We start from the raw sequence: 17883 nt of genomic DNA, 5'->3' as shown, positions 1-17883 counted from the left end.
GGTCTCAGCTCTTATACTTCCTAGCTGGGTGACCCTGGGCAAGTCTCTTTGACACCTCCAAGCATCAGCTTCCTCCTTTATAAAATGGGATAATCATACTCGGATCACCAGACTAGAACACTGGGCTGACTCTGGTAGAGTGAAATGTGATAGGAATAAGTGGAGAACATTTATATAACATACATACAGATTTAGATGTAATATAATGTGTAAAATAAGGAAGGAAGTGATTATTGATGTATTTATTAGGTGCCGGGCACTGTGTTAAATGCCAGGGAACCAAAAGCATCTAGAGTGGCTCTGCCCTCGGGAAACATATGTTCTAATAGGAGAAGAAGATGCTAAAGCTGGATGAAGAGGGAAGGGGGAGGGCAGGAAGGGATCCAGTGTGGGCTCCTGGTTCTGAAGGCCAGCAAGGTCTGGTGGAGGATGGAGGTGGGCTGGCCTGGGCCCTTCCGGTTGGTGGCTCCAGGAGGAGCAGGGGGGTGGTCCTGGTGAACGTCCCAGAGTGAGTGGGCTGCATGGGTGGCAGGCCCTTCCAAGGGGAGGCTTAAAAACAGTAAATGGATAAAAAGGTTTGTCAGTTTTAGTGAATGGCAAACTCAATATGAATCAGCCCAAGAAGTGACCATAGGCTTCTGTTTTCTGGAGAGAGGCCTAGCAGCATCAACTGGGGAGAGGACAATTGTGCAGGACTTGGGTCAGACTAGGGGCAGGTCTGAGGTCAGTGCTGGGCACTAGATTTTAGGAAAGGCATCGGGAAAGCTAGGGGTTATCCAGAAGAGGCAGCCAGCATGGGGAAGGGCTGTGAGTTCATCCTATAGCAGCAGCATCAGTTGAAGGAAGTGGTTGACAGTTAATCGGTTGATTCAGAGAAGACTAGGTCATGACGCCCACGTGGTCAGTGTCTTCCCATAGTCTTTCATGTGGGAGAGGAGGGGGACTTTGGCCCCTGAGGGCAGACCTAAGAACAATGGGTAAAAGTTGCAAAGGATGACTTGAAATTTGATAGAGTAGAAGCTTCCATGTGAAAGGGCTGGCTTCTCTGCCTGGCTTCCAATAAAAGTGGAGTAACCACATGGGGGTGTGTTGTAGCAGGAAGGGGTTGGACAACATGACTTCTGAGGTCTTCTCCAGCTATAATACCTCGTTGGGTTGTTTTGAAGAGAGTGCTTAGTAAAACTGACATCCAGTGTCATGGAAATGGGCAGATCTGAAGATGGCAGGCAGGATGTGGGTACCATAAGCTGGATATTTTTTTGACAGTGGATTGGTTTGACTGTCAAATGGCGTGTGTTTATCCTGTCCAGTGAATGTAATGATTCTCTGGGACTGATGATGGCAGGTTTGCTAATTCTGATTGTGATCAACAGAACCAAGATGGGCTGTTCAGAGATCTGAGTCATCACCAATTCACCATTGAGAGTCAGAAAAAGCTCTGGAGATGGCAGAAGGTTCTGACATGTGAAATCAGAGTTTATCCCTCATTGAAGACATTCTAAAAGTCTCTCCACCCACACCTCACAAAAATGCCCATCTGCCTTTAAATTCCCCTTCCCAGTCCAACATGGAACACCAGGCCCAGGGCAAGGGAAGGCTGGTCCTCTTGGCATGTGTGTTGTAGCCAAAGGAGGCATGAAGTGAGATGCATTTCATTCTGTTTTTCAGGCCAGATCAGAGGGTGGCTGTTTGGCCAAAGGAAGCATCGGAACCTCTTCGAGACTTAAACGAGGTAGGTGCTAGTGACACTATGAAATGAAAACCCTACCTAGCCTCCCCTTCTTATATGGGAAATGCTCTTCCCATTTCTAGCATGGTATGCTGGAAAAAGCCCCATATTTGGAGTCAGAGGACTCTGGTTCAAGTCCTGATTCAAATTACTTGCTTGAGCTTCAAATGCCTTGTATAGAATGGAGGATTAGGATGAGATAAGCTTTCAGTTCCTGCCCAACTCTAAATCTGTTCCTCACTGGTCCCTATCAGGAGTACAATTCAGAGAGGGGTGGTAGGCTCAGTGAATAGGGAGCTAGCCTCAGATAAGTACTGGTTGTATGACCATGGGTATGTATGGGTTGTATGACTCTCTGTGGTCTTCCTCAGTTTATCTGTAAATGGGAATGTTGGAGTAGGTGGCTTTTGAGGTCCCTGCCAGCTCAAGAGATGGGCTCCTACTAAATTATAGACCAGTTCTGGAATTTCACTGGTAGGTGTTTCTTCATTGGGGGTTCTCTACATCAGTGAAATCCTAGGTCCAGACTGAAAATTGAAAACATGGCACAGTCCATCCTGTGGCTCAGGAAAGAGGTGATGGACTGTGGATGTGGTATGAAGCATACGCTGGGAGACATGGTCACAGTGGGGGCTTCTGAGAGAGGTGGGGGAGGCATTGAGAACCAACAAAAATGTAAAAAAAAAGGAGAGAGGGGAGAGAGAGAGGGGAGGGGCAGGGAGGGAGAGAGACAGCATCAATAAGACATTTTTAATCCATTGAAAGATTGAGCAGACAAAAATGATGCTTTCAGGACCTTGCTTTCCATGTCTTGGACCCAAGCCAAGTTCACACTTCTGTGCCATTATAATAAACATGTCTGTGACATTTAATGTGCTTAAAATTCACTCTGGCTTTGCAGTTTTTAAACATGGGGTTGACATTCTCCAGGTCAGTATGACCACGATTATGCCACGTGCTCTTTGTGTGCTGAGATCACAGCCATTGGGGCTTACAGATTCACTGTCATTAGCAGGTCGCTTTACCAGGAAGGGCTCTTAGAGGTCATCTGGTTTAGTCCCTCATTTTATAGGAGAGGAAGAAGATGCTTGGAGAGGGAAGGGACTTGGCCATGGTCCTACAGCCAGGGAAGTTATAGATGTTGGATTTGAACCCAAGCCTTTTCAAACCCAAATCCACTTGGTTTTTAAAGTATAATATGGTCATGCCCAAACCGAGTTTTCTTCACTGCTAGGTGCACATAACAATTTTAATTAGCTTGTCCCAGATTTTACTCTTAAATATATTATTTAATTAGCTTGACAGAAATCAAATACTCAAAATAGGCCTTGGGGTGCCATGACTCTTGTGTCCATTAGTGAGGACATTTGACCCAGAATGCCTTGCCTGATTCTGTTTCCTCTCAATGTTTAATTAGGGAGTTATAGATCCAATCTAGTGCCTGGGCTGTGATTTCATAAGTCTTTCCCATTATAAGCAGGGGAATAGGAAGGCCCTGAGGGACTGTAGCAAATAAAACCTGCTGACTTAGATTCTGTGAGCATTCTAGTCTGAGAATCATTTATCAAGTACAAGGCATGGGCTGGGATGCCAGAGAGAAAGGACCAACCCAGCCTTGCATCGAGGACTGAGTGCCAAAGCCAACTGGCTAAAAGCTGAGATTTCAGCGAATCTGCCTTGTTTGCACAAATTGTGGGCTTAAAACAAAGCTGGTTGACCAAATTAAGCTGATTTTGCTCTTCCTTCCTAGTGTGACTTTGAATTCCCATCTCTTGAGCATTTTGAGATTTATAAAATGCTTTATTTGAGAAAGTTAGGGTGCTTGGGCATGGTGTGGCAAGTCTGGAATCCCTGCTCCTGAGGATGCCGGGGCTGGGTTTGCTTGAGCTCTGTAGCCCTGAGCTCTGGCAGGTTAAAGGCAATTAGGTGTCTGCACCTATCCTGACTCCAGTATGGTGACACCCTGGAAGAGTGCCCTACAGAGGGACAAACTGGCCCACGTCGAATGTGGAGCCCGTCTGAGTTCTGCTGCAATGAGTGGTGGGGTCAAGGTGTGAGTGGTCACTGCCCAGTCTGTCTGGACTCTGATTCTATTTAATCTGTAGGATCACAGGATCACAGGCTTAGAACTGGAAAGGAACTCACTGGCTCATCAGGCCCAATATTCCTGTTTTATACATGAGAAAACTGAGACCCAGAGACATTACAGATGGTTCAGTGGATAGAGTGCTGGGCTCTGAGTTCATATCTGACCTCAGACACTAGTTATGTAACTCTGGGGCAAGTCACTTAAGTCCTCCCCTTTGGAGACAGAAAGGCAAAAATGAAACTATCCCTTGCCTCGAGGAGCTCATATGGGGGGAGGGGTGGGGATGACATATTCAGATAACTATAAATATATTTAAAATACGTATTTGTACATAAAATATATACAGATCAGTTGAGGTGGGTAGGGCCCAAACTATGTGAAGGATCAGGAGAGGCTTCAGGTAGAAGGTGGAACCCAGACAGAGCCTTCACAGGAGCCTGGTATTCCAAGGGTCCTCGAGGAGAAGGGAGGGCATTCTCAGAATCAGGCCCCCAGGTGCAGGAGCAAATGTTCCATGCAGGGGCTGCTGAGGGGACCTTGGGCTAGGATGTAGAGAAGGCATGGGGGGACACATGGCCTGGTTCTGCCTCACTGGAGGATCGAGGTAGAAGAGGCCCAGAATCCTGGCGAACGAAGCGGGGTCCCTTCAGATACTCAGGGCCCCAGCAGGGCAGCTGAGATAACAAAGGGAGAATGTTCATGTGGCCCAAATTCACAGATGTGACTCCTGTGGGGGCAAGCAGCCAACGTACTCACCATCGGTCACTAATTGGATGGGTCAGTGTGGATCCTAAAATAAATGCGTGATCAGAAGGGGCAGAGATGCCGTGGGCTCATCCTCAGGCTCTCTGCTTCTTGCCCTGGGCATCGTTCTGGGCAGACCAAGCTTATTTAACCTCGTTATGATGCCAACAAAGGCAGAACACTTCAGAAAAGTGTTGGGGACTCAAGAGACAGATGTTGCCCAGAAAAAAAAAAAAAAAACTTAGTCTTCATTTAATCATCAGAGGTACGTCCTCAAAGAGAGGGTTATTTTTAACTGTTCTGAGAAAATGGTTGTGCACCTGTGGAAGGGATGGCTGGAGAAATCAGATCCTAGACCTGGAGTTAGAAAGGCCTTAGAGGCATAGACTGAGCACTTGTCTGTCTGTCCATCTGTCCATCTGTCTCTCTCCCTTCTTCCCTCTCTTCTGTCTTTCTCTTTTTTCCTCTCTGTCAGTCTATCTCTGGCTCTCCCTTCCCTTTCCCTCTCTATCTCCCTCTGGATCTCTCTCACTCTTTCTCCTTCTTCTCTTCTTACATGGGCAGGTTGGGTCCTTAGGGGGCTGCTTGTCCTCTAGGGGTATTCCTGAGAGGCTGGAGGGTAATTTTCTCATGCTTTACATAATTCACAGGCCCTGAACAGGATGCCGCCTCTGTTGACGATCAGTTGATGTTAATTAGCTATCCATACTTAGTTTGTAGAAATGGGCATTTATTAAGATGATATTATAAGAATAATTGGCACAGTATTTCCCACAAGTCAGGGGCCCATGTTCCCCCAGCTACAGAGAGAGTCTGGGGGAAGGTTGACTCAGGCTTAGAAGGCCCAGGTTGAGGAAAGGGGTTTCCCTAGTCCTTCTCTCCTTCACAGGGTCCTCATGGTGTTCTCCTCAGGGAAGCTGTCGCTTTCTTTTCTGTTGCTTGGTGAGTCCAGAAGATGTCTTTCTTCACTGGGTCTGGTTTGTCCTCAGCTCTCAGGCGGATGCTCCCATCATCCCAGCTGGTCTGGGGGCACTACAGGGGTACTCATGGGAATTCCAACATCTTCTGACCTTTGCCAGTTCCCAGAGCTCCTCCCTGATGAAGGGCATGGAGGAAGAGCAGGCAGCCATCTCCTCCAGCTGGATCCCTACCCCTCCCACCCCAGGCTAGAATCTACATCCTCTCCACCCCAGTGGGTTCCATTTGAATCCTGGATGCTGATGTCCCCGGCTCTTCAAGTGATGGAGTTTATGCTTTCGCCGTTCATCATTTAGGACTTTCACTCGAGTTTAACGTGTTGGATTGATTGAATGACTGGATAACCAACCTATCAGTGCCCTTTCTTTCCACCTCCTTCCTCCCCGGATGAGGAAGCCGAGGCCCAGGAAGTTAAGTGACTTGGCCAAGGTCACCCACCGAGTGTCTGAGGACAGGGTTTGGACTTTGACCCCAGAGTCAGTGCTCACGAGCCAGTCAGGGACCCCTTCTGAGCCCCCGTTTGCTCACCTGTAAAATGGGTGGAATTATAGCCTTAATGCCAGGCAGTGGTGAGAACCAGAATAAATGTGTACAGAGAGCCTCTTAAACCTTACAAGGTTCTTATCTCCACATACCTGGGGACCTGAGTTCGATTCCCAGCCTTGACACTTAATGGCTCGGTTTCCTCATCTGTAAAAGGGGCGTTGTAATGCTTGTGCGCCTTCCCTCATGGAATTATTGGGGAAAGCAATGTGTCAATAAAGATGAGCTATTGTTAAGACAATGTGAGTGAATCCAACGCTTGTTTCCGGTTCATTTACCACCAGAGAACACTGGATTTGAATTCAGAGGACCTGAGTTCCTATCTGGCCCAAACTCTCACTCCCTGTGTGGCCTCGCTTAGATCACTCCCAGTCTCTGGCTTTCCATTTGCTCGTCTCTTAAAACGGGTGCTTGACTGTGATTTCTGAGCTCCCTGTAGGTTCAGAATCTCTGATCTTGTGATGCTCACTTCTCTGGGCCTCAGTTTCTTCATCTGTAATATGGGGGGATTGGGCTAGGTCACTGCTACGGTCTTTGCTGTTTCTGAAGCCCATCGCCCTCCATTCAGACCTGTCTCGGGCCTCGGTGTCTCTCTAAAGTGAGGGCTTTGTACCGGCTGGTCTCTTCCCTTGGGACTCCCGGCTTTCTCAGATTCTCAGGGGAGAGTTCAGTCTCTGTTCCTGGCTGTTTTCAGGAAATGCCTGTGGATATTTTTGCCCAGGCATTTTTGTTTGGAGTGTCTGGGAGCTCTTGCTGACATGCTTGTGGATGGACTCCCTGTAACCAGATTGGCTGAATACTAAAACTACCGGGGTCTGTGAGGTGTGCCTTGGGAGCGGCCAGGCTCCAGCTTGTTGGTCTGTGAGCAGACCAGTGCTGCTTATTCAGGGTCAGCCTGACCGTCCTCCACACTGAATAAAGCCTCCCCATCTTCCACTGGTATTTTCAAAGCTTGCCTTCTGTTGATAGAAACGTTCTTGGCACTCCATCACGGTTCCTCTCCTCACCAGGGCTCTGGATGACAAGTTACGCCTGTCAGCCCCGGCTGCCATCTTTCAGCTGCTCAGATGGGAGCGAGGGGTCCCTTTTACCCTAATGCCTCCGGCTCTCAGCACCAGGCTCACATCCTGAATCCCTGGTTCTGCCATGTGAGACTCATGTGGGTTCTAGGAGGAGGCTGGGCCCACGGGCCTGTGAGGCACCCTCTGGTTCTCATTTCTTTAATGGTAGTGCTTTCTCCGCTGACACAGCTGTCAGTCAGCCTCTTGGTAGCTTATCCATCAAGGAGGCCTTTCCTGGCCCCACACTGCTGGCTTCCCTCTGAGATTGCCCCCTCATTTATTCATAATGTGTATGTCTTGTATGTATATAGCTCCTCTGTTAGGGTGTGGGCTCCTTGAGGGCATGGACTCTGGTGGTTTTTTCCCCTTTCTTTGTAACCCCTTTACTTAGCTCAGAATCTGGCACATAGTAGCGGCTTATTGAGTGACCAACAAACAACAAGCATTTACTTAAGTACCTACTGTGTGCCAGGTACTTGCCGGGGATAGACACAAAGGTAGAAATGAAAGCGTTCCTGCCCTGACTTTTGGGGAGCTTTTGGCAGGAGAGAGATGAGAAACCGGTGGGAGGATCGCTAATGACTTCCTTCAGATGGTAGTGCTTGAGCTGAGTCCTGAAGGAAATCAGGGGTACCAAGAGGAGAACGTTAGGCTGTGGACAGTACGAAGTCAGGGAGGTGTGAAACAGCAAGAAGGATGGTTTGACTGTACCATAGAGGGCAGGAGCAGAGGCAAGGTATGGCCATGTGGTGAAGGCTCTGCAATCCAAAAGGGGATGTATTTTGGATCTTGGAGGTAATAGGGAACCCCTGAAGGTTATGGAGCAGGAGAGTGTCGTGGTCAGACCTTGCTTTGGCAACCCTGTGTGGAATGGGTTGGAGTGGAGAGGAACTGGAGGCAGGGACACCAGGGAGGAGGCGGCCATGGCAGTGGAGTGAACACAGGTCTGAGAGCTGCATTGAGACAGGCACTGGCTCTGAAGGGAGGGAGGAGGCTTGCTCCCTCACACACGTAAGGAACGTTCAATGGGGCTGAGAAGTGTATCTTCCAGAAGCCAGGTTCAGTGAGGCTGGTCACTGGATGAGGCACACTGGGCATCAGTGGACTAAGGACTTTTCCAGCTGGGGAGCCAGACAGAACTTGTGCTTGGTGGGGCTCAGCCCTCTCTGGGTCACCAAGCTGGCAAGGTGGGGCTGAGGGAGACAACTTTATAGAGAGTGCAGTGATGGTTCTGCGGACTTGAGTGAAGACTCATTATGTCCCCCCAGAACCTTATGGAGGGAATTTTTTTTCATTCCTTATACTGTTGCTGCCCATTAAGCACTGGATGACTAAATGAAGACAGTTCTCACTGTTCTGACTCAATGTGACAGCTAGCTTCATCTTTGAAGCCAAAGATGGGAAACAGTGGACTTAATAAGCTCAGATATTGCCGAGATGGTAGTGGATAACCTAATTTTAATGGAACAGATCATTTCACAGTGTCCCTTTTGGGGGAAATGGAAATCTGTTTTGATGCCAAGAGAATTGGATTCATTCTTTTATTATTATTTTTTTCCATTTGTAGGCTCAGAGACAGACACTTTGGCATCCTGGTCCTTATCATGTTAGCCTTCAACATAAGACATGATAGAAAGCTAGAGACATTTCTTCCTTAAAGAAATATTTCTTATGTAAAAGAATATTGTCTTATTATATAACATTTCTAGAATCGACAAGTGGCTTGTTTGGTCTCTTGAGGGAAACCCAGCCTGCTTGGATGTGATGTTGCTGTTTCTGTAGGCTGATGGGAGCTGAACCTTTTTTTTTTATTGATTTAACTATATTTCTAGTATCTGGTGTGTGGCATCTGGCGCATTTGTGGTTGATTGATTTCTTTGGTTACTAAGCAGTCCTTCCACTGTTGGGGATGGACCACTCCAGCAAGCATCAGCCATCTTTTTTTCCCTAGTGACTATCAGCTTAACTCATCATTCTGGATAGAAATAGACAGATTCTTCCCAGAGCAAACATAAAATCATATAATCATAGGATTTTAGAGTAGGAAGGGATTTTAAAAGTCACTTAGACAAGCCCAATGTGACCTCAGAAGCACAGAGTTGGAGGAGGGACCTCAGAGAGCATTTAGTTCAGCCTCTGCCTGAATCAGATGATGTTCTGTGACTTTAGGCTTAGAGTGGGAAGGACCTGAGATAATACCTTGTCTGGCTTCCCTGTTTGAAGGAGTAGAAAACTGACTTGGGGAGACTTGACTGAGTGACTTTCCCGAGGTTGCTTACTTGGTGATTGGCCTGGCAGGGATTTGAATCCACATCCTCTTGCCCTCCGAGTCAGGTCTCTTTCTACTATACCATTGGTCACTAGAGTAATCTGGAAAGGCTCTGTGGAAGAAGTGGGTAGAGAAGGGGAGGGAGAGAGGAGGACTAAGGAGCGGCCTGGGGGGAAGCCGGAGCAGTAGGCAGGAATGGCCGAAGCATCTCTCTGAGGCTGGCCTCCTGGACCCGGAGGGCTTCTTGTTCTCCAAGTCATCATTTGCTGTCTCAGCTCTGTAAAATGGCGATTTTAAGGTAAGCATATGGTGAGCGTTCAAGCATGTTAAATAAAAATTGGAATTTGGGAAAATTATAAATATTTTAAAAACAGTCTGCTACCTTTGAGAAATAGTGTAATATAGCCTTGGACTTTTGACGAGATGTCTGCCTTATTGTTTAAGAAATTAATTTCTACGGAGAAAAAAAGTTTTTGAGAGCAGGGCCTTGAGCAGATTTCTAGGAGCCTTGTCAGACAATTTATCTTAGGGCTTCATTGCTTTGGAGTGTTGGGTTTTTTGGTTTGGTCGGATTTTTGGTCAGAATTTGTAATTTCATTGGCATGGGGCACCTTCCGGTATGACACATGCCTCCTCTAAGGCAGTTATTCACCTTACCTGATGTCATGAGCTTGTTTTATTTAGATTGATTGATTGAGAAATGAAACCTTTATTTTGTGGTTGTTCAGTCATTTTTCAGTCGTATCTGACCCTTCATGGCCCCATTTGGAGTTTTCTTGGCAAAGACACTGGAATGGTCTGTCATTCCCTTCTCCAGCTCATTCTACAGAGGAGGAAACCGAGGCATGAAGGTCAAATCGAGTTACCCTGATAAGGCTTTATTTATAGGGTTATTATATAAATGCCACCTGTTATCTCAGTTGAGCCTCGATGCCCCTGTATCATTATCTACCCTAAGACGAGGGACTCAATGATAACAGGCCTGCCTCACCTTTCTACGGAGCACTTTAAGACTTGCAAAGTGCTGTGAGTACATGTACAATGCTCATCTGAGCGTTACAACAACCCTTCCAGGCAGACGGTGCAGTGGCCCCCATTTCACAGATGCAGAAACCAAGGTTGGGAAGGGTATGGTCACTTCCCCAATGGCGCACTAGTAACAAACAGTAAGGGTCTGGGGCACTAATCGAACCTAGAGCAGCTCTCAGTTTGCCGAGCCGGCACCAGGAAAGCCTTGGATTCAGCCTAGTCCTGGGTTTGGGTCCTGCTTCTGATACAGCAAGTCACTTATCTTCTCATTTTCCCAGGTAATTTTCCAGGATAAGAGTTAAATTTATTTGTGTGCCCTGGACCCCTTTGGTAGTCAGGTGGAGCCTACGGACCCCTTCTGAGAATAATGATTGTGGATGCACAAAATAAAACACTAAGAATTACACAGGAACCCGATTATATTGAAATCCACGACCCATGTACTCTGCCTCTCCTCTGACTGGTGAGTCCCCAGCCTGGTCCACCAGCTTCTGAGGGTGCCTGGGCCAGGCTCGGTCAGCTTCTCCCCCGCAGCCTTGTGGGTACCATTCCGAGCCCCCACCCCCACTTTGCAGCTCCTCCTTACATGGTGTCTTCCCACCATTAGAAAGTAAGCTCCTTGAAGACAGATTTGTCATTTTTGCTTTTCGTGTATCATACCCAGAACCTTGTATCATACCCATGGTGCCTGGCAAATAGTAAGTGCTTAATAAATGCTCAGGGCAGCTAAGTGGTGCATTGGCTAGAGTGCCAGGCTGGGAGTCAGGAAGCCCTGAGTTCAAATCCAGCCTCAGACATTTACTGGCTGTTTGACCCTACCCACGTCACTGAGCCTCTGCTTCTTTTTCCTCATCTGTAAAAGCCCCATAATAAGAACACCTGCTGCTATCAGTGCGTCAGGAGTACGAAGAAGAAAACTGAGTCTCAGTGAGGTTGACTGACTTGCCCAGAGCCACGCACACCGACAGGGGGCCCAATAGAATGCTTTGGTCCTCTCCAGCCCCTTGGCCAGTGAATAAATGATGGCTGGATCCTTCGGATGTAGGTATGGCGGGGGGGGGGGGGGGGGGGGTCTGTCCTGGCTGAGCAGCCCAGAAAGGGGAGGTGTGCAGAGCGGGGGGAGTGCTCCCTAGGGAGCTGAGTGATTTGGAATCCCCGGAAGGCTTCAGGCCTGATCAGTATGCTCCGGCCCCTCCAGACCTGTTTGATCTTCGTTGGTGGGGCAGCCAAGGGCCCACATAGCTGCTCCTTCTCTGCTCCCTGGGGTCCCCCAGCTGCTCCTTTGCTGCTCACTGGGGTCCTCCAGTCGCTCATTCACTGCTCAGTGGGTTCCCCAGCTGCTTTGAAGGGATGCAGATGAATGGCTCGGGTTTGGCTTAGATCGGAAGGAATTTTCCAATCTAGAAGATTGGAGCCTGGGATCAGGGCCCAAGTCCAAGAAGAAAAACAGATCAGAGGACAGACATGACCTTGACTTGAGGGCTCTGGGTGCCTTTTGCTGGCTTCCCGGTGCGGGAGCGGTCACGGCCCTGGATGAGGGTCTCTGTGCACTGACCTCCAGGCTTTTCCCCTGGAGCCTTCAGATTCCTTCCCTGACGTGCAGACCAGCCCATTCCCCAGACCAGACCTGTCCATCTTCAGTGACAGAGGGAGGCCTAGCTTACGCAATTAGCCGAGACAGAGACACAGGCAGCGGGAGTGTGTGGGAGGATTTGGCCACATCCCAGGCAGGTGTTCTCTGAGTCACGGCTGGAGAGGCAGCCCGTAGCTGGGCTGGGCCCCCACCTCTGGGAGGACTGCAGGAGCACTCCTCCAGAGCATGTCCTAGCAGCTGCTGCCTCGGTCATGGCTCAGTGACGTTGGAGTCCCCTGCATGCAGCACGTGGCTCTGTCTGGGCTTACTCCTAGAATCAGCTGAGATGGGAGGGGGGCACAGTGATGGCCTTAGCCTGTGACCTTCCTTCTCTGTTCCTCAGTTTCCTCATTTGTACAGTGAGGGCCCCTTCATGGAGCCCAGCACACAGCCCTGGCTGTCAGAACTTCCTTTCATCCTTTAGCTGACCCTCTGTAGAATGAGAGCAGGAGGGAGTCCAGGGCAGGGACGTGGGGGTCAGGGTGGGGGTCAGTCACCAAGCCCTCAGTGCATGCCAGGCACTGAGCTAAGTTCTGGGGATACTCAGAAAGTCAAAAGCCAGGCCCCGCCCTCAGGGAGGTCACGTTCCTACGGGAGGACAATAAGCAAATCCATGCACGCGGGAGATTTCTGTAAATTGAAGATAATCTCAGGGAAGACGCATCTGGGGAGTGAGCGGTGTGTTTGGAGGAGAGAGCGGGTGTTACTGGAAGCAGGAGGACCCCGGTTCAGACCGCCCTTAGCAGTGTGACCCTCGGCGAGCCACTTCACTTGTCTCTGCCTCGGTTTCCCCTTCGGGGGAAATCATGTGTGCAGCCCTATCTCCCAAGGATAGAGCGAGTATTCAATGAGAATGGAGAGCATTTCGTCAACCTTAGAAAGCTGTAGAAATATCCGTCGTTATTAGCGGCAGCCGGAGGAGTTTATCGTAGAAATAAATACTCCGGAGGGGAGAGGTGGGATAGAGTGATAGGCTCGGAGACAGGAAGTCTTGGGTTTGAATCCCACCTTAGACTCTTGCGAACTGTGGCTTTGCCCGTGTCTGAGCCTCAATTTTTTCATCTCTAAAATGGGCATCATACATAATACCTGTACTCTTTGTGTCTCGAGGCTGCCGCTAGGCTCCAGTGACGTGTCGTGCGTGTGGCTGGCTAGATGTGTGTGAAAGCCTTCATTTCTGTCTCATCGTTATCAAGGATTGCGGTTCAGGTTGGGGTTGGACTAGATCTAGATCCCACAGAACAAAGAGGCTCCTGCCCCTGCTCCTGTCTCTCTGACTCTTCGGTGGGGCAGCCTACAGGACCTCATATGTCAAATAAGGGGCTGGAGCAGGTGGTCTCTAAAGGCCCTTCATGAAACACTTTCTCTTCCTCCTCCCCCATTGTCTTTCCTTGCCTCTCTCTCTTCTCTCCCCCTCCTTCCCTCTTTCTCGTCCTTCTCTCTCTCTCCTTACTCTTCTCTCCTCTTTCCCTTGTCTCTCTCTTCCCCCCTCCTCTTCTCTCTGTCTCTCTTTCTCTCCTTACTCCTCTCTTGTCTCTCTCTTCCTCCCTCTCCGCTCTCTCCTCTTCTCTCTGTCTCTCCATCTTTGTCTCTCTCTCTCTCCCCTCCTCCCTCCCTCCCTCCCTCTCTCTCTCTCTCTCTCTCTCTCTCTCTCTCTCTCTCTCTCTCTCTCTCTCTCTCCTTCCTCTTGTCTCTCTCTTCCCCCCTCCCCCTTCTTTCTCTGTCTCTCTCTTTCTCGCCTTAGTCCTCATTCTTGTCTCTCTCTTCCTCCCTGTCCCCGCTCTCCTCTTCTCTCTGTGCGTGTCTCTCTGTCTCTTTGTCTCTCCCTCCTCCTCCTTCCCCCTTCTCTCTTTCTACCGCCTCCCCCCCCTTTCTCTTGGAAAAAGAGCCAGGCATAACAAAGGTGCCTGCGTTGCCTTGCCCCCAGCCTCATTGGTCGTGGGGGCGGGGGGAGGGTGGAGGGTGGGGCTGACTGCATAAACCTGCGTTTTCCCCCGCATCCTTTCCCTGCAGGCTGGGTTTCCCTGGAGCTTGGGTGATTGACCATCCTGGACTCATGCGTGACTCATTCCAACCCTATCTGGGGCTGATTAAGCCTATTGGGGCTTTTACATCCCAATAAAACTCCTGTGCCCGACTGTGTGATTAAATAGAGGGTGCGCACCATTGGAGCTGGCAGGCAGGAGCAGCCGGGGGCGGTGGGGGGCTCTTTGGGCTGAGCCCCCTTCCCTTCAGTGCCCGGCCTGGTATGAGTGATCTCTCTGCGGGGCCTCTGATGAGAGGCTTTGGCGTCCTAGAGCTGATGCCTCTGGCCAGTGTGAGAGAAATGGCTTTAGGAAGCGTGCACCCAAGGGGCCAGAGGCAGGGCCCCGGGAGCATCGTGCCTAGGTCGGGCCGCCCTCAGCAGCGCGCCGGAATGGGACCAGGGAGAAGGGATTTTGTGAATGGTCGGCTGGGAGGGGCCTGAGAGCGTCAGCTCCTGATGTCAGCACAATGAATGAAATCCTTGCAGAGCGTAAAAGCCGGGGACCAGGCAATCAGGCGCCTCCTCAGATTGGTGCCTGAAGCTCTTAGCCCCTTGCTGACGAAGTCACCGTCCCACGTGTGGTGCCTGATTCGTGGACGCCAGGATTTAAGCACCTGCAGACCCCGGGTCTCCATGTGCAGGGACTCTTCTCCGAGCGCTCCTAAGGCAGCCCAGCCCCCTCTCCGGCAGATCCCAGGGGCGGGAGGGGGATTCCCTTGACTGCAGCCCCAGTCCCCTCCGCCAGCCCGATGTTCTGCTACTGCTGGCAGAGCTCACTGCTGAAGCTCCAGGCCATTGAATCTCATCTCTGCTCTGCCCTTTCCACCAACCAGGAGGAAGCTGCCCCGTTGCAGGGGGTCAAGGACCCGGCTCTGTCATCCCCCCAGAGCACGCCTGCCGATGAAGCCCACGCTGGAGGTAAGGGGCCGGGGGCTGGGGGGGCGGCTCTAGATGGGTACCCATGGCTGCTGCTGTCTCGGATGGCTCTGGAGCCCTTTGGGGAGCAGAGCGTGGGTCCTGGGAAAGCCCGAGGGAGGCGGGGCTGAACAGCCGGGGATGAAGGCACGCTGAGGGCCCGGGACCGTCCTCCCAGGCTCCAAGACGCTTCCCTGGAGATATTAGATGTCACTGCTTGGCATGAGATATCAGCACCATTCCTCATTTGGCCCGCCTCGCCTTGTGGTCTTTTGGGGGGAGGGGTGTCCTTGGTCCTTCAGGCCTGTATGATCCTTGGTAGCTTCAAAGCTCCCATCCTTTCTGGGATAGTGGGGAGTGGGATGGGGGGGGGCGGAGATTTTACCTCCTCCTACTTTCTTTGTAACAGCCTGAAATTGAGTTCCTTGGCTGGAGGTGAAGGAGGATGAGGGCTACCCTCAGTCTTAATTCTCCTCCCTCCTAATAGGCATCTCTTAGTCATCCCATTAATAGCTGTATGAAGTCGGCCTGGGGAAAGGAGGCCCTCAGTCTATCAGATCCCTAGCTTCTGATCCGAGGGCTGGGTGGCAGGGCTGCTCGCTCACAGGCCACTTCTTGCTGCCGCCAAGAAGTAGGTCACTATCAGTGAACCTGATGGGAACCCCGGAGGGCTGGGAAGCCGGTTGACTCTCCGAGCGGGACCGGCTTATCTTCCTGAAAAAACCTGGTCCGTTGATCATGATCTCCTGATGGTGGATAAAATCATCAGTGTCCTCCAGCTTTCTTCATCCTCTCTCTCTCCCTCTCTCCTCTTCTCTCTCTCTCTCTCTCTCTCTCTCTCTCTCTCTCTCTCTCTCTCTCTCTCTCTCTCCCCCTCCCCCTCCCCCTCTCTCCCTCTCCCTCCTTCTCTCTCTCTCTCCTCCAGCTTTCTTAATCCTTCCCTCTCTCTCTGTCTTTCTCTCTATCCTCCAGCTTTCTTCATCCTTCTCTCTCTCTCTCTCTCTCTCTCTCTCTCTCTGTCTCTCTCTCTCCCCCTCCCCTTCCCCCTCCTCCCTTGCTCTTCCCCTCCCTCCCTTCTCCCCCTCACTTTCCCTTCCCCTCCTTCCCTTCCCTCTCTTCCTTCCCCCATTCCCTTTCTCTCCCCCCCCCACCCCCTGGGGTGATTTGCAAAGATCTCATTTCAAAGCTGTGATTTTCTCCCTTGGCCTGTACAATGAATGTGGGCACAAGTATTTAGAGTGCGGCTTCTCTGGCTTGCTCTCCCAGGCCTCTTTAATGCCGGGGTCCTCCCTCTCTTGATCCGTCCCCACATTGCCATGATACATTGGTTTGCACATGGCTGTTTGCATGTTATCGCACCCTGTTGAATTGTGAGGTCCCTGAGGGAAGGGGCTGTCTTTTGCCTTTCTTCATATTCCCAGCGGTGAGCACAGTGCTTGGCATGCAGTAGGTACTTAACAAATGCTTGTTGACTGACAGTCATGTTTCTGTTGTTTCACACGGGTCAGTCTGTCTTGTGAGTGAATATGGCCAGAGCCGGGTGACTAGGCCCCCTCAAACTTTGTGGGCCATTGGTCCTGCGTTGGTTCTTCTGCAGACATGAAAGGCCACTAGACTAGAAATGAACCTAGAGAGGGAGCTGACCTCCCTCCCCCTCACTTCCTATAACCACTGCTTACATTCCCAAGGCGGCAAATTATTGCCTCTCGGGTGGTGATTGAGGATGGACCACCTAAAGCATTAAATTCACACTATAAATCAATTTAAATTTTGTATATTTATATGTCATCCTTAGAACATATATATACATATGAGAATCTGTGTGGTATGGTGGCCAGCCTTCGAATCAGAAAGGTCTAGATTCCAGTCCCACCTCCGACACCCACTCATTGTGTGACCGGGGCTCCCCGCCTTAGTTCTCAGGCAGCTGAGCTTAGAGTGTGTACCTATGTGTGTTGTCATGGATCATGCTGTTTTGCTCCTGATACACGGTGTCGTTGGTAGAGGGGACTCCCAGTGTGGAAACTCTTTCCACTGGGGCAGATTGGCTGGTTTTCTGCAACTTAAAGTCTTAAGATGGCTCTCCAGCTAGTAAGTGTAAGTGGTGAGACTTGAACCTTGGACTTCTTGTCTCGAAGGCCAGATTGCTATTCAGGGGAACACGTTGTTTCCCTTTAAGTATGGTGTTAAATTATACATGCATACATTATACATATGTGTGTACATATACATATAAAGTATGTATGTGTGTGTGTGTGTGTGTGTGTGAGAGAGAGAGAGAGAGAGAGAGAGAGAGAGAGAGAGAGAGAGAGAGAGAGATAATAGAGAGAGAGAGAGAGAGAGAGAGAGAGAGAGAGAAAGGGGGAGAGATTTTATACCCAGCTAGGAATCAGGAGACTTGGGTTCAAGTTCTAGCTTTCCACGTGACCTTGCACAAGACAGCTTTTTGGGCCTGAGCTTTCTCATTTGCAAAATAAGAGTTTCCTTTTGGTTTCTGGGATCCCTCTAATCTCTGACATGCTGTGATTCTAACAGATGGTATTGCATATAAATCCCACATTGTTACCCTGGTTAGTTTTGTGTATCTCTTCCCTCTGCTTTTTCCGGGCAGTGGGGCACCAGCCGTGATGGAAAGGCCCTGAGCGCAAAGCCAGGAGCAGATTGAGCATCTGCTGGCCAAGGATCAGCCCAGCTGAGTCAGGAAAATTCTGTTCAGGACCAGGCTTCCAGCCTCTGGCCAAATGCACATCTGGCCACTTCTTCCCGTTGGAGTTGTGTATGTACAGACAACAGGCCAGCCACAGGGTACAGCGTGTTGGGCCTTTCACTCAAAGCCTGTCTGCTTATTCACAGAGGGGCTGCAATAT

The 17883-nt window shown here is 50.1% G+C and overlaps 1 protein-coding gene across 1 annotated transcript in view; it reads left to right on the top strand.

The window, feature by feature from the left end:
* Positions 1-17883, top strand: part of FAM13C (family with sequence similarity 13 member C) — a gene marked incomplete in the record, with an annotated part of 57162 nt that overhangs the window by 8920 nt on the left and 30359 nt on the right. The window contains 2 exon segments of the mRNA XM_036736181.1: positions 1669-1732; positions 14935-15019. Of these exon segments, the coding sequence (XP_036592076.1) occupies positions 1669-1732; positions 14935-15019 (149 nt within the window).

The sequence above is a fragment of the Trichosurus vulpecula genome, chromosome 8 (genome assembly GCF_011100635.1).
Source record: "Trichosurus vulpecula isolate mTriVul1 chromosome 8, mTriVul1.pri, whole genome shotgun sequence".
NCBI lineage: Eukaryota > Metazoa > Chordata > Mammalia > Diprotodontia > Phalangeridae > Trichosurus > Trichosurus vulpecula.
This window is presented reverse-complemented; position numbering and strand designations above follow the sequence as displayed.